Source organism: Rhinopithecus roxellana, chromosome 14, assembly GCF_007565055.1.
Source record: "Rhinopithecus roxellana isolate Shanxi Qingling chromosome 14, ASM756505v1, whole genome shotgun sequence".
NCBI classification, from domain to species: Eukaryota; Metazoa; Chordata; class Mammalia; order Primates; family Cercopithecidae; genus Rhinopithecus; species Rhinopithecus roxellana.
The window spans coordinates 84,959,877-84,973,874 of NC_044562.1; the positions used below are offsets into that span (position 1 = coordinate 84,959,877).

General features: G+C 36.7%; 1 protein-coding gene across 1 annotated transcript in view; it reads left to right on the forward strand.

Annotated features, from left to right (window-relative positions):
- The window catches only part of PLCL1 (phospholipase C like 1 (inactive)), a 67,058-nt gene extending 53,872 nt beyond the window's left edge, over nucleotides 1–13,186 (forward strand). The window contains exon 5 of the mRNA XM_030916935.1: nucleotides 10,082–13,186. Coding sequence (XP_030772795.1) covers nucleotides 10,082–10,264 — 183 coding nt within the window. The 3' untranslated portion in view covers nucleotides 10,265–13,186. The remainder of the gene's footprint in view (nucleotides 1–10,081) is intronic.
- Nucleotides 13,187–13,998: the final 812 nt, after the last annotated feature.

The window sequence follows — 13,998 nt, forward strand, 5'->3', positions numbered from 1 at the left end:
GCCCTGAGAATGGATTGATGAGGCCTCACATTAGTAGCATCTTTCAAAATGTTCAGCAGATGCCTGTCATGAGTATGATTCTTTAATAATGTTCTTTTTGGCTCTGATCCGTCAGGGCTTATGATGATACCTTTGAAGTGAAAACCAGTCATTTTTTCCAGCATTTCTCCCACTTGTGAATCCTCTATCATTGCTTTTGTATTTCAGTTTTCTGAAAATCTGACTCAGATTAAAATTACTAAATGCCTCCAAACCCTGTACCCACACTGAAGACAAAAGCTAGAAATCAAAACATCAGTGCAAGGATAGTATTTATGTCTGGGACATTCGTGAAGTTCTATCAAGAAATTCTTTTGTAAACCAAAGGAGTCTTAAGCTAATTTTTCTTTTCTGCATTTCTAAGATCTATCTGATGACATGTTCACCATATCATGTAATGTACTTAAACAAAAAACACAAAAAAAAACAAATAAACAATATAGTGATTAAGAAAAACAACTCTTGGCCTGGGAAGCCAGCATTATTAGTTATTTGCTTCACACTTATTTCTTGTGTGAACCTGGGCAATGTTTTTTTTTTTGTTTGTTTGTTTGTTTCTTGGGTCCATTTATTCACCTGTAAAGTTAAAAAAGCAGTCCTTTGAATAGCTCAGAAATTTGAAATAGTTACTAAGAACTGTTATTTAACAGAACTCAATGATACTGTCACTAAATGACACTTCATTGTTTTCCACTTTCAGTGTTTCTTTCAGTATAAATGTCAAGGAAACAAAATAAATCCTAAATAGAGAAAACGTAAGGAAAAATGGAATGTATTAGGCAATTTGGTGCTGTGCCATAAAGGCGGTAACCTTCCAGAACACTCTCCCATACCATATATATCTGTATCTGTAAGACTGGAGGAGGATTCTTGCCTCTCCTCCAGGCAAGCATCAAAAAAATCCTTGTACTGCGTTTCACTGATCATAAGATGCCAAGAAATAAATGAAGATGTCTGCTCATCTTGCAAATCATAGCTCTCTTGTTACTTTCTGTGGGAAGGCTTGTCTAATCTCCTAGTCCTCACAGCAATACATTCTTTTCCCTCAAGTACTTAGCATAATTTAAGGTTAGATATAACTTTATTTTTGTGGTTATTTTATATATACCTGTATCCCACACTAAACTTGGGTTCTGTAGGGGCAGAGATGATGTCTGTGCTCACTTTTGTACTCCCCAGAGTCCAGCCTGGTGATTCTCAGTGAATCACCAGTACTGCCCCCTAGGGTGTGTTCTGGAAAATTGTGGAGGTGATTGGGAGGATTCTTCTGCCATTTAGTGGAAACAGACAGGAATATTTGATGTCATGCTCTGGGCAGGACAGTACAACATAATGAAAAATTGCCCTGTGTCCTGCAAGATTTCCAATAATTCCTGCCTGAGTAAACCCTCTATATTAGTCTGTTGTCATACTGCTATAAAGAACTACCTGAGACTGGGTAATTTATAAAGAAAAGAGGTTTTATTGGCTCAGTCCTCCACGCTGTACAGGAGGCATGCCTGGGGAGGCCTCAGTGAACTTACAGTCATGGCATAAGGCAAAAGGGAAGCAAGCACACTTCACATGGTGGCAGGAAAGAGCAACAGCTAAGGGGAAGTGCTACACACTTGCAAACAACCAGCTCTCCTGAGAACTCACTATCACAAGAACAACAAGGGGAAAATCTGCCCCCATGATCCATTCACCTCCCACCAAATCCCTTCCCGGAACACTAGGGTTTACAATTCAACATGAGATTTGGGTGGGGACACAGAACCAAACCATATCACCCGCTAAAATACAAATCAGAATACTTTAGTGTATGATATTAATTAATTAATTATTATTATTTTTTACAAGAAGTTGTTTGAAGACCAGTACTTGTGTAAAAGGTAGTTATTGAGAGGTAAGTCTAAATGAAATAAAGACATTGTTTCCAAACTATTGAATAATTTACTCACCTTGGGTACTTTGTCCACTTGATGGTATAATTGCTACACAGTAATATTGGAACAAAGTGGGAAGAGATAACTTGATGCTTTACTTTTTATTATTGATAATCCATGGTAGGCATCCGCCTGGGTCCCACAAAGTATCAGCTGATATTTTCAATCACAAGAAAAATGGCCTTTGAAGTACTTTTAAAGATTTGTCAGTTTTGCTGGGTATGGTGGCTCACGCCTGTAATCCCAGCACTTTGGGAGGACAAGGCGGGTGGATCACCTGAGGTCGGGAGTTTGAGACCAGCCTGACCAATATGGAGAAACTCCTTCTCTACTAAAAATACAAAATTAGCTGGGTGTGGTGGCCCATGCCTGTAATCCCAGCTACTCGGGAGGCTGAGGCAGGAGAATTGCTTGAACCTGGGAGGCGGAGGTTGCTGTGAGCCAAGATTGTACCACTGCACTCCAGCCTGGGCAACAACAGCAAAACTCAGTCTCAAAAAAAAAAAAAACAGGTTCGGTAGTTTTGATGTGGTGTATGGACATTATTTACTTCCTCATTCATGGGATTATCAGCTTTTTCTTTCCACAGTGGAAGTTTGTATTTGTCTTGGCATGTTATGCCTACCTTACTTGAGGTTGTTTCTTTCCTACTTTTATTCTATGCAAATACATCTATTCTATTGCCATTATTTGTTTTCATACTAGTGTCTATCTGTACATTTGCATTATCATTTTTCTATAAATATGTATTTTTTGTGTGGAATGGCATCTGATCTTATTTCTCTTTCATATTTAATTGCATTCATATTAAGTAGAGGCATCTGCCTACTTCAGGTTTCTGGTGTGCCTGCCTGACCATTCACATATGGTAATACATGTTATTTTATTTTAAATGACCATTCCCTTTTTCTCCTTTATATTATAGCTAGGGTATCATATCTACTTTATTTTAATAAGAAATAAATAGGTTATATTATCTATGAATTTAAGTTTAGGGTAATAAAGGAAACCTCACAAAATATTTGTTTCAAAGGGTTAGTTTTGATAGGTTGAGAACCACAGGCCAAAGTCTGGTATACAGTAAGTGTTTAACAAATATTTGTTTGCTGGATAAGTGAATGAAGTGAAAACTAAGGTGCAAGTCCTCATTAATAGCTAAGAGAGACCACCATTGTTCCCAAAATACAGGGAAGAGATGGGTGTATTTCAGTTCACATATACATAGCTTTGAACAAGGTATAACAGGGACAATAAATGGGAATTTGAAACATTAAATTTCATACTTTTTTTTTTTTCCGAGATGGAGTCATGTTCTGTCACCCAGGCTGGAAGGCAGTGGCGTGATCTTGGCTCAATGCAACCTCCGCCTCCCTGGTTCAAGCAATTCTCCTGCCTCAGCCTCCTGAGTAGCTGGGATTACAGGTGCCCGCCAACACACCCAGCTAATTTTTGTACTTTTAATAGAGATGGAATCTCAATGCAGTGGGTTTTATTGAGTGATACAGATGTCTTCCACCAGTAACAGGACCTATTGTCAGCATTGTTGCCCCTGGATTATTAATAGTTTTTTAATTATATCATTATTAGTGAGTAGTGTTTAAATAATGTTGAAAGGCTTCACTTATATGTAGAATTCTATATATACAAGGACATAAAAATTGCCTCCTTATATTAAAACTATTTTTAGAAACATGGCTAATACAAGGGTTTTCTGCTTAAAATGCAGTCATTGCTATTTTGAAGTAACCGGGGTCCTTCATTTCTTCAACATTCAAGTTAGTCTACATTTCTTGATAAATAAAGCTATTGTAACAAAGAAAGCTTGGTAAGAAAGCTATTGTAACAATGCAGGTGTTATTTGAGAAAGAAATGTGGGAAAAGAAGATCTTTCAAATTTAACTTTCAAATTTAATTTTCATTATGTCGAATTTTAACAGGGTATGATTTCAAAAATTTTCGAGCCTTTCATATGGCTTATTAAACATGTCATCTGCTACATTTTACAATTTTCTGTGGACTCTTTGGCATTAAATTATTCTTAACTTTTCTTTAAAGTGTCTTCTATACTTTATAAATTATTTTTTCTTGAGAATTAGATTCTCAGGAACTAAAAAGATGTATTTATATTCGGTTTCCATAGTTTTCAGAGGTATTCAAATTAATCAGAGTTCATGACCAATCCTAAAATACATCTTTTACATAACTAATTAAAAAATGAACTTTATATACAGTTACAAAATCCAATGTCTCAGGTGAGCATGTCCAGTGTAATTCTCTTCACATTCCTGTACAGATTATTTTTATTGCATTATATAATAAAGATTTGAAAAGCAGAGTTTCATTTGTTTTGGGTTTAGAGTTTCAGAAGAATAACAGATAAAGCTTCATTCAGCCAAGACTGTTAAAACAGAACTACTCTACGACTATCCATCCATATTTCTTGAGTATTCATGGAGTAAAAATTTAACTTTTTAAATAGCAAGTAGAATGCAGTTGAAATATTTGATTGCTGAGGTGTTGCAAGACAATAAATCTGAACATTGATGACTTAGTGCAATGGACTCTTCTATTTTTGTGCAAAATTAAGGTATTTTATATGCAATTTCCTAATAGCTACACCTTTGTGCCTTTTAACTCTTGTTAACATCTTGTATATATTTCCTACACAGATAGGCTTTCATTCTAAAGAGCAAGAATTCCAGGCCATCTTTAATAACTTCACCCAGTATTCCAAACAGTGTAACATACCAAGAGTGTAACATCAAAAAAAAAAAAAAAAGTCTGACATGACATCAAAACATTTTTGATCTGTTGTTTTAATTTCTCAAATGGAGGACATTGTAGCAGTTGTTTTTACCTCTTCAGAGCAAAGGATTAAACTTCTTAAATGATAGAGTCCCAAAGGATGTTTTTTGAGTTAGTAAGATGGCAGTTGTGCATAGCCCTCCACAGTATGGTCCACCAGTGTGGTCCACCAGTGGACCAAATAAAGAACTACTCATCCCACTATGATGTTCGTGACTGGTTTCTACTGCAGCACTGTCCAAGGGTGATTCCACTGTGGGTATGGATTCTCCCATGGATAAAAGAGTATCAGAAAACTCAGTCTGCTGATGAGTGTGGGCTCAGAAATACCCACACGAGTTGACCTGTGGACAGGGCTGCATTTGTTTATGTGTGTAGTTTTGTATAAGTGAGGGTTTTACTATTCCCAGAGTCCCAATTAGCTGCTTTAAATATTTGTGTTGTGCTCTGAAACAACCCACTCATTTCCTTTACACGTAATGAGAACACTAGTTATGATGTTCTCCTACTCTTTTGTGTACTAATATCACAAGGGACAGTGCGGTTCATGGGAAAAATGGGTGTGAAGGAGCCACGGATGTCTTTTGTGAATAATTCTGCCAGATTTGTAGCCAAAACCATTTTCAGAGGTGGTGGGGGGAGGACTGCATTTCTTGGTAAAAATGGAAGTCACAGAAATCCTAAACATCTTTTGATGGGTTATAAGATATATAACTAAAAGATCATTTACAGGTAGAATTCTACCCTATTTTAAGGTTAGGATATAATGAGATGTGTGCGAATTGGTTTATGTTTAGTATATTAAATGTTCAGTAAATGTTAGCTGCTGTTTAGTGTTGTGACAATATTTCTTGTCAGTAGTAAATTTAGTAGTAGTAATCAAAATTGTGGAGATATATCACCAAGCAGTGCATGGCAGACCAATTTGCAATCTAAATTCCATCAGTTATTTCCTGATTTCTAGATAATGTATTTTAATTATAAGTTAATGCAGCTGGAAAGATTTAATAAGGAATGCTTAGTGTTTGTTTTTTAAATATTCACTAATCATCACTCATTTTAAATTCAGAATTTCTATAATGATCTCTGTGGCTTTGCATGAGTCCATGTCACTTTCTAAATGTGTTGGACCTGCCAGTGGAGCCTTACATTCAGAAGCCAAATCACTGTGGAGGCTAAATGGTGGACATTGCTCTCGGGACTTCTGTTAGTCTTGGTGTCCCATCAGCATCAGTCTACCTGAGCGGCTCTCTATTACCCTTACTTTCTTTTGAGTTAAAGCATCCTTCTCATTTTTTTTTCCTGAAGGATCCACAGTAGCAGAGGATACTTCAAATCCTCATGAGATTGCTAATATAAAAATGCCGGCAGCAGCTTGACATTTTTTTTCAAGTTGAGTGTTCAGTGATCAACTTATACATTAATTCTGCATTTCATGTCATAACAACCCTAAACTTATTTTAGTATACAATAAGTGTTTCCATGTCTATATCACCAAAGAAAATGAATTCTCCCAGGGTTCCTCTTCTTCCCCTAAGACCTCTGTTTAGGGAGAATAAGGTTAAAACACTTTCTTAAGAATGACTTGTTAGATTACTTTTTAAATATATACTACAGACAAATACCTTTACATGGCTTGGCTGACCTGAATACCATGGGGGGTGTCGGGGGATGGTTTGGGGATGAAACTGGATCAACCTCGGATCACCAGGGATTAGATTCTCATAAGGAACACACAACCTAGATCCCTTGCAGGTGCAGTTCACAGTAGGGTTCACACTCATATGAGAATCTAATGTCTCCGCTGATGTGACAGGGGGTGGAGCTCAGGCAGTAATGCTCACTCACCCACCGCTCACCTCCTGCTGTGCAGCCTGGTTCCTCACAGGTCACAGGGACTGGTATCAGTCCATGGCCCCAGAGCTGGGGATACCTGCTGTACCTAATACATTTTGGAGGAAATGATATACAGGACAAAGATGTTTAGAGGGAGATCTGGTATAAGCTGGCTGGTTAAGAGAAGTTTGGGGGTGTTTGTGATAGAGTAGAGAGAGATTGCTAGATGATTAGGGAAAGTTGCTGCATATAAAATGGGAAAAAAGTCAGCATGCCAAAGGAAAATGCCAGGGTGGTGGTTGTTAACAATCAAATTCGCCCTCTCTACGATTTTCACCAGAATGTGTCTTTTCTGGTTCTGGCGCCTTGATTAGGAAGACCCAAAGAAGAGATGCATGTTGTGATTCCTTGAACCACAGAGCAGAAAGATGATTGCTATTTCTCCTTCACAAAAAAAGACAAAACAAAAGTTTATATCAATGTTTCAATGTACACTCTTCACAACACAGCCTTTCATTTTTGCTTCTTTTATTAGTTAATAGTTTAATGACTTTTTTCTGCCTGTATGGTACAGCCAGTATGTGTTGTCTGCAGGGTTATCAGGAGATGATGTAGTTGTGTTAGTTATGCACTGGTACAAACTGTTTTCTCCCATTGGCCATTGTTTTCTACAGAGACTGACTTCTATTTGCCAGAAATGGCACAGTCTGGCATTTGGATGCCACCTCATAGAACCAATGAGATGACATTCTGGATTATTAAAATATGTTTCATGCAATGTTGTGGGAAAAGGGGATGTGAGAACTTTATGCATTAGGAGGATAAAATGATGTTTTTGCATGTTTCACTGTTCTCTTGCAATTAGGAAAGTTGCCAGTTTTTCTACTGCTATGCTTTTAAAATGCTTGATGAAACTTTCAAAACTAAATGAAAAGGAAACACTTAAAAGTAATACTCTGAAAATGAAGGAGGATATAATCTCATTACTAATAGATTATTTTTAAAGGAATCTTTCCATTTGTAAAAGTAGTAGTACATATACATTATACATATCTCTGTAAAACAGACTCCAGTAGATGCATTTTAAATATTAGTCAAATTCTTAATAAAATATAGATAGTACCAAGATACTTATTATATATAGTAGCAGATAATGTTAACCACTTTCCAAATCACCTTATAGCATTGTGATTCCTATACTTATGATCATTTAAATCATAAAGAGCTCTTCAATATATTGTCTTTAATCTTAGAACTGTGAGGAAGGTGGAAGGACATTTTCATCATTTTTGCAGAAGAGAAAATGGCCCAGATAAAAATTGGTGGAAGATGCTCTGACCCTCGTCCCTGCCAGTGTGTTCTCGCTTTGCCCTGTCTTCTGATTCCGGATGCTATCTCTAAGTTGTGTCAGGCTGTGTCACATGGGCAATACTTATCTTTTATCTGCATTGCTTCCATGGGTAACAATGAATAGGAGTCTTTAGGGTGCGTTGCAGAGAGTGCCTGCTTTGCTGTTAAAATATGCCTATCAGGTAGTGGTTAAAACCACAGACCCTGGAGCTAGCTGCTGGACTTTAAGCTCCAGCTCTACCACTTAGCAACTGTATGACTTTGGGAAGGGTGATTGTGCTCTGGGCCTCAGTTTTTTTAATCAGTAAATTGAGAATAATGGAAGTACCTATCTCATAAGGATGTTGTAATGAATGATTGAATGCACATATATAAAGCACAAAGAGTGACCACACTGAGCAATTGCTTCATATGTTGGTCTGTTATTATTATTGCTGAAGAGTTGCGCTTTTCAAAGTGGATGTGACTTCACTTATTTTTTTTAACTTTATGTTCTGGGATACATGTGCAGAATGTGCAGGTTTGTTGGGCAGACTCATTCATGATGTCTAGCCTGTTAAGAACAGACTTCCCAAAGTCTGCTGGTGTAGTGAATGTTTTTTCTTTAGAAAATATATCTCTCACTGACAGAGTCTTTAGGCTCTAATCTCTAGTCTTTAGTCTCAGACTAGATTGTGAACATGGTGTGGGGAATAGAGCACTGATCCAGGAGGCCAAAGGCCTGAACTTTAGTCCCAGCTCTGCTATTAACCAGCTGTGACCTTGGGCCAGTCAATTAACCTTATCGGGCTCAGCTTCATTTCTCCTCATGAGAAGGCAGAACTATCCACCTCCAACCCTTCTTTCAAAATCCCATACCATAATTGATGTACTTGAGAAGAAGTCTGCTTTAACACAAACATCAGGCAAAGCTCAACTATTTCATCATCCCATATAATTAAAAGCTGCTATTAGAAGGATTTAGCTATTTTTTTTTTTTTTTTTTACAAAGGATAGAATTGGCAAGTGCACGTTTAGGTTTTGAGAAATAAAATATTCCAAGCTTTTGTAAAATACAAGTTTCTTCATACATCCTAAGGAAAAAACATTTATCAAATTAAAAATATGGAATGGCCTTTCATAAAATAGGTGAATTATCCTTTCTCTGACCCTCTGCTTTGTAGAATAATGCTCCAGCAATCGTCATAACCCCACATCCTCCCATATTGTCCTTTACTTTCAAGGTCACACTTACAGACACTGCAGTGAGAATGGAGAGGAGAGGGAAGAAGCCACTTCCTCCTCTGTCTATGCACCGTAGACACCTGTCCCCGCTCCCCCACACTCAGTTCTTCAGCCATTGGGCCAGTACCAGCATATGCACTTTACCATTGTAACAATGAAGTAAAATAAGAAATAAAAATAGCAGGAAAAGAGCTCTGTTGGGCACTGATGTAAATGACAGCTAATGTGTTCCTGCAGTCTTCATTTCCTTTCTGCTTTGATTAACATGTTGAGCTTCTGGAGACTCTTCTTCTCCATCTACCAGGTGGGAACATCGTCTTCAGGATGACGGGAAAGGCAGAAGTAATGTGGGTAACTAATAATTTAACAACAGGCAGATTGCAAGGATGACCCAGTATATTAAAAACCAGCTCACCAAGCATAAGGGTATGTGACTTTACAGAAGACACTTTGCTTTGTAAGCTCTTGTACACAGAGGGGGAGATTTTATTTTCACTTCTTTAAGGAAGGGCTTCTTTCCTTGTTTTCTCCCGAGACTAGGAATGCTGGATCTGGGTGGGGTAGGTATTGCAGCAGTGTGCAGAGTCTCACACCATATGATGATGGAAGAGTTGATGTCCTCAGCACATAAAGTGGAGGGTTCCTCACAACAAGAATCTCAACAGACTGCCAGCAACCGCATAGCCAGTTGGTCAGGCTCAGGTTGAGGTACTTGGTTTAACAAGCAAAGTCACTTAGTAATGTTAGAAAAGAACCTTGCGTTAAACCCTGGAAAAGTGAGCTTGCAGGTCTGGGTCTGTTTCCTTATTCAGCAATGGGCAGTAAGGACACAGAGTGATGTCACTCAGCACATTCCTGGCCCATAACTGTCTTCTTTCATGCCTATTTTTTTCTGTTTGTAGGGCCAAGGAGATCTGTTGAAGAATGCCAAGAATGAAGCTTTAGAAAACATGAAGCAGATCCAGCTGGCATGCTTGTCCTGTGGACTGAGTAAAGCCCCCAGCAGCAGTGCTGAGGCCAAGAGCAAGCGCAGCCTGGAGGCCATAGAGGAGAAGGAAAGCAGTGAGGAGAATGGGAAGCTGTGACTGGGCATTATTGACACGTTCACCCATCTTATCAAGGACTCTGGTTTCTCATTCTTGTTTTCTTTCTTTAAATGTTTTAGAAGTTCACAAAATGATGTCCTCTATGGGGTATTGGATATAGATATTTTCACAATGTCAGTAGTTTAGTGTAGTTAATTTATCTAAATTAAAGCCTTTAGTATCAGTATTTTAAATTCTGAGACAAGTGTCAGCACCCCTGTGTGGATGCCTGTGGAAGAGGGTGTGTGTGTGTGTGTGTGTGTGTGTGTGTGTGTATGTGTGGCAGAGAGAGAGAGAGAGAAATTCTGTTACAATGTATTCCGTGTTGCATTATTCATTTAGTGAATTATTCCTTGATCATTTTGGGACAATTGTGTTCATCTGAAATTCTGAAGAGCACTTACTGTAACCTGTCGCTGTGTTTAATTTTACTTCTCTGCCTTTGACATTTAATTTAGTGATCATAGCATAGCTTATTACTGAAGGAAGCCAAATTTATCAAAGCATAGATGTTTTGGTAGATTAAATATAGATTAGAAAAATTCCTAAGAATCAGGTAGAAATAAAAGTGAATGAAAGATTAAACAGATGATCAGAATTTCTGGAAAGATTAGCAAAGTCATTTCTTCAGTTAGAAAACTTTAAAAAAATTTATTAAATAAAATCAAATTTTAGGAAGTTTTCTGTAGTCATTTACTAAGCATATGATTTCACTAGAAAAGCTGATCATAAGTGAATTTATAGCTACCTGTGTGGTACTCTGAAACACACTGAAAGCTCTGTTGCAATTAGGATTTTGATGTGACAATAATATTGTTGTATAATTTCAGGATTTGTAGGAAGGTCTCATTCTTCCAAACGGAGAGTCTAGCACTCATTTTCTGTAACAGATATGGCAGCTTAGAGGTCTTGGCTTTATTTGGTTGTAATATAGGGTACTAAATTTAAATTTAAAGATATTGCTCAAAGAATATCATGTCATCACATTGAGCTGATATAAATTCTGTGGGTCAGATAATATCTTTGTGATAATTGAAAAACTAACCATTTACCAAACATCTATGATATAACCCTAACACACACAGAAAAGCATATGTGCAAAAAGAAATGACAAATTAGGGTACATTTATAATTGCATCTAGATAATTTTTACCCTAATGTCTTCATAAAGTACTTGAGTGTAATGTTTGTTACCTCGAACAGAACTAGATGTTCTATGGTTATGAAAGAATATATTTATTTAAAACATTGCTTTTATTTTGAAAAGCTTCTTAATTAATTTGATTAACAAATATGCTAATTTGGGGAAACCTAGAGAAGATAACTGTTGAAATTTTGCAAATATAAACATCTCCTATAGCTTCTGTGTTAAGTTATTTCTGACTTCTTAACACTATTACGTTCATGTTGCACATTACTGAAAGAGTAAAGATATGATAAAAACACTTATTGTTTTCTTTCATTGCAAATTGAAAAAGCAAAGCTAATGAAAATGGGTTACTACATCAAAAATATCTTAAAGAATTTGCTATTTCCATGGACCAGATATGATGAAATTATTCCCTGGGTTTAAAACTGGGCACTCGAGGAGGAGGTACCCGAAGTCATTTGAAGGCAAGTTTCCAATGATACTACAATGACCTGAAAAAATTTCTTTACCCTCTATTATATTTAACTTGCTGGTAGGAGGAATAGTGGAATGCAGTTGTTAAGCCCTTTGTGGTGAAAAAGAGGTTCTAAAGACAGAAACAAAACCCACCTCACATCAGCTGATTGGTTGATTTTACTAGTGTACCTCTTCATCTACTTGAATTCCATTTGGTAAATCCATGTCTTTACTGGATATACAGTTAGGCAGGAAGAGAAGATAAAGGATGGCAAATGCTCAAACGATATTTATACATTTATTTACTCCAGAGTCAAATCCAATCCTTGGAAGTAGCTTCCCTAGTTTATTTTATTTGTCCTAGAGCTCTACTCACACTTAGGACCTACCCAACACTTCTCGAAAACATAGCATGGATTCTGCCTCATCTGATGCTACTGCTGGTAGTGGGTCGTCAGCCATACTCTGCTTCATTCCACTGGGTGTCCTTGCTAGATGAGGAGTGAGATGTGGAGCAAGGAGGAGCTTTGGATTCTGGGAGTGGAGCAGTGGCAAGGGAAAAGTCTCCTAGCCTCCTGTGATGTTGCTGTCTCCAGATAGAATAGCAAAAACAAACAGTGTTTTTGTGTGTGTATTATGCCTCCATGACATTGTTACCTTCTATGAGGAGCATCTGCCTCCTTTCTAGACTTGAACTGTGGTAGAAAAAGCCCCCTTCTCTCTTCTGTCTACTTAGATTTGGTGATGCTAGGAACGTAGTGTTTTAGATATTAATTCTATTTTTATTTATTCATTTTTACATCACCAGTGGGATCTGAGGTGGTGATGACAGGTATTATCATTGGCATTTTACAGGTGAGAAAGCCCAAGGCCACTGAGGTATAAATGGAATAACTGATTTTGAATTCGGGTCTGTCTGATTTCATGTGCAAGATTATATACTTACTGATTTTGATTTTAAATTTATTCTCAACATTTTAAACCAGACTATTAACTCTTACCTTTATAACTACAGATACAAAGAGCTGTATCATTTATTCTTTGAATATAAAATATCAATGGTCAATATAAAAATACAAAAATAGAGAACTATATACAACAGAAAAGCAAAATTACCCACTATTAACATTTTGATTTATATCCGTTTAGACACTGTTTAGAGTTTATACATACATGTAAATATGCTTTTATTTTAACAAAATTGAGATATTATATAAACTGTTTGTAGCAGGGTGTTTAAAATTTTAACAATATGTTATGGATATCTTTCTATGTCAATAAATGTGTATTTACATTAGAGTTCCAAGCCTTTGAACTGAATCTAGTCCAAAAATGATGTGTTTTATTTGGTCATTGATCATTTTTTAAAAAAATGTTTAAGCAATAGACAGCTTTTGAAATTCAGAAAATGTTACGTACAATTCAATGTCCTGCATGTTTTAAAATATTGGATAATCTAACAACAAAGGACACCTCCCACTCCCCACCTCACAACCACCACACATATACTTTCTTGCTTGGCATCAATTAATTGAAACTGCCCTCTCCAAAAGGGGCATATGCTGTCCAATTTTCTAAAGAGTCTTTTCATTCATTTATGTTACATCTGGACCCTGTGGACATAATAGGTGGTGAAACTTGAAGAAAATTATCATTTATTGAGAGGCAAAATGAGAGAATTACTTGAGGCCAGGAATTGAGACTAGCCTGGGAAACAAAGTAAGACTTTGTCTTTAAAAAATAAAAAAAAAATTTAATGATCATTTATAATAATTACATAGTATCTTATTATATGTCTTACCAGAATATATTTAACCGATCTCCTATTGTTAGACTTTACTCACCTAATATCCTGTTATATAAACATTCCAGTAATAAAATCAATTTTTGCAAAGTTGTTCAACTTTTTCTTTGGGATACATTTCTAAAAGTGGAATTCTTGGGTCAAAGGACACAGAGATTTTTTGTTTTGTTTTGTTTTTGGTTTTTAGGGATTTTGAGATACATTGCCAAATAGTCTCTGGAAAACTTGTTCAATTTAAAACCCCACCAGGAGTTTATGAGAGTGCTCAAATCTTTGCTAATGATAAATTTAATTTTTCTTATTTTCATCTTTGCCAATCTTCTA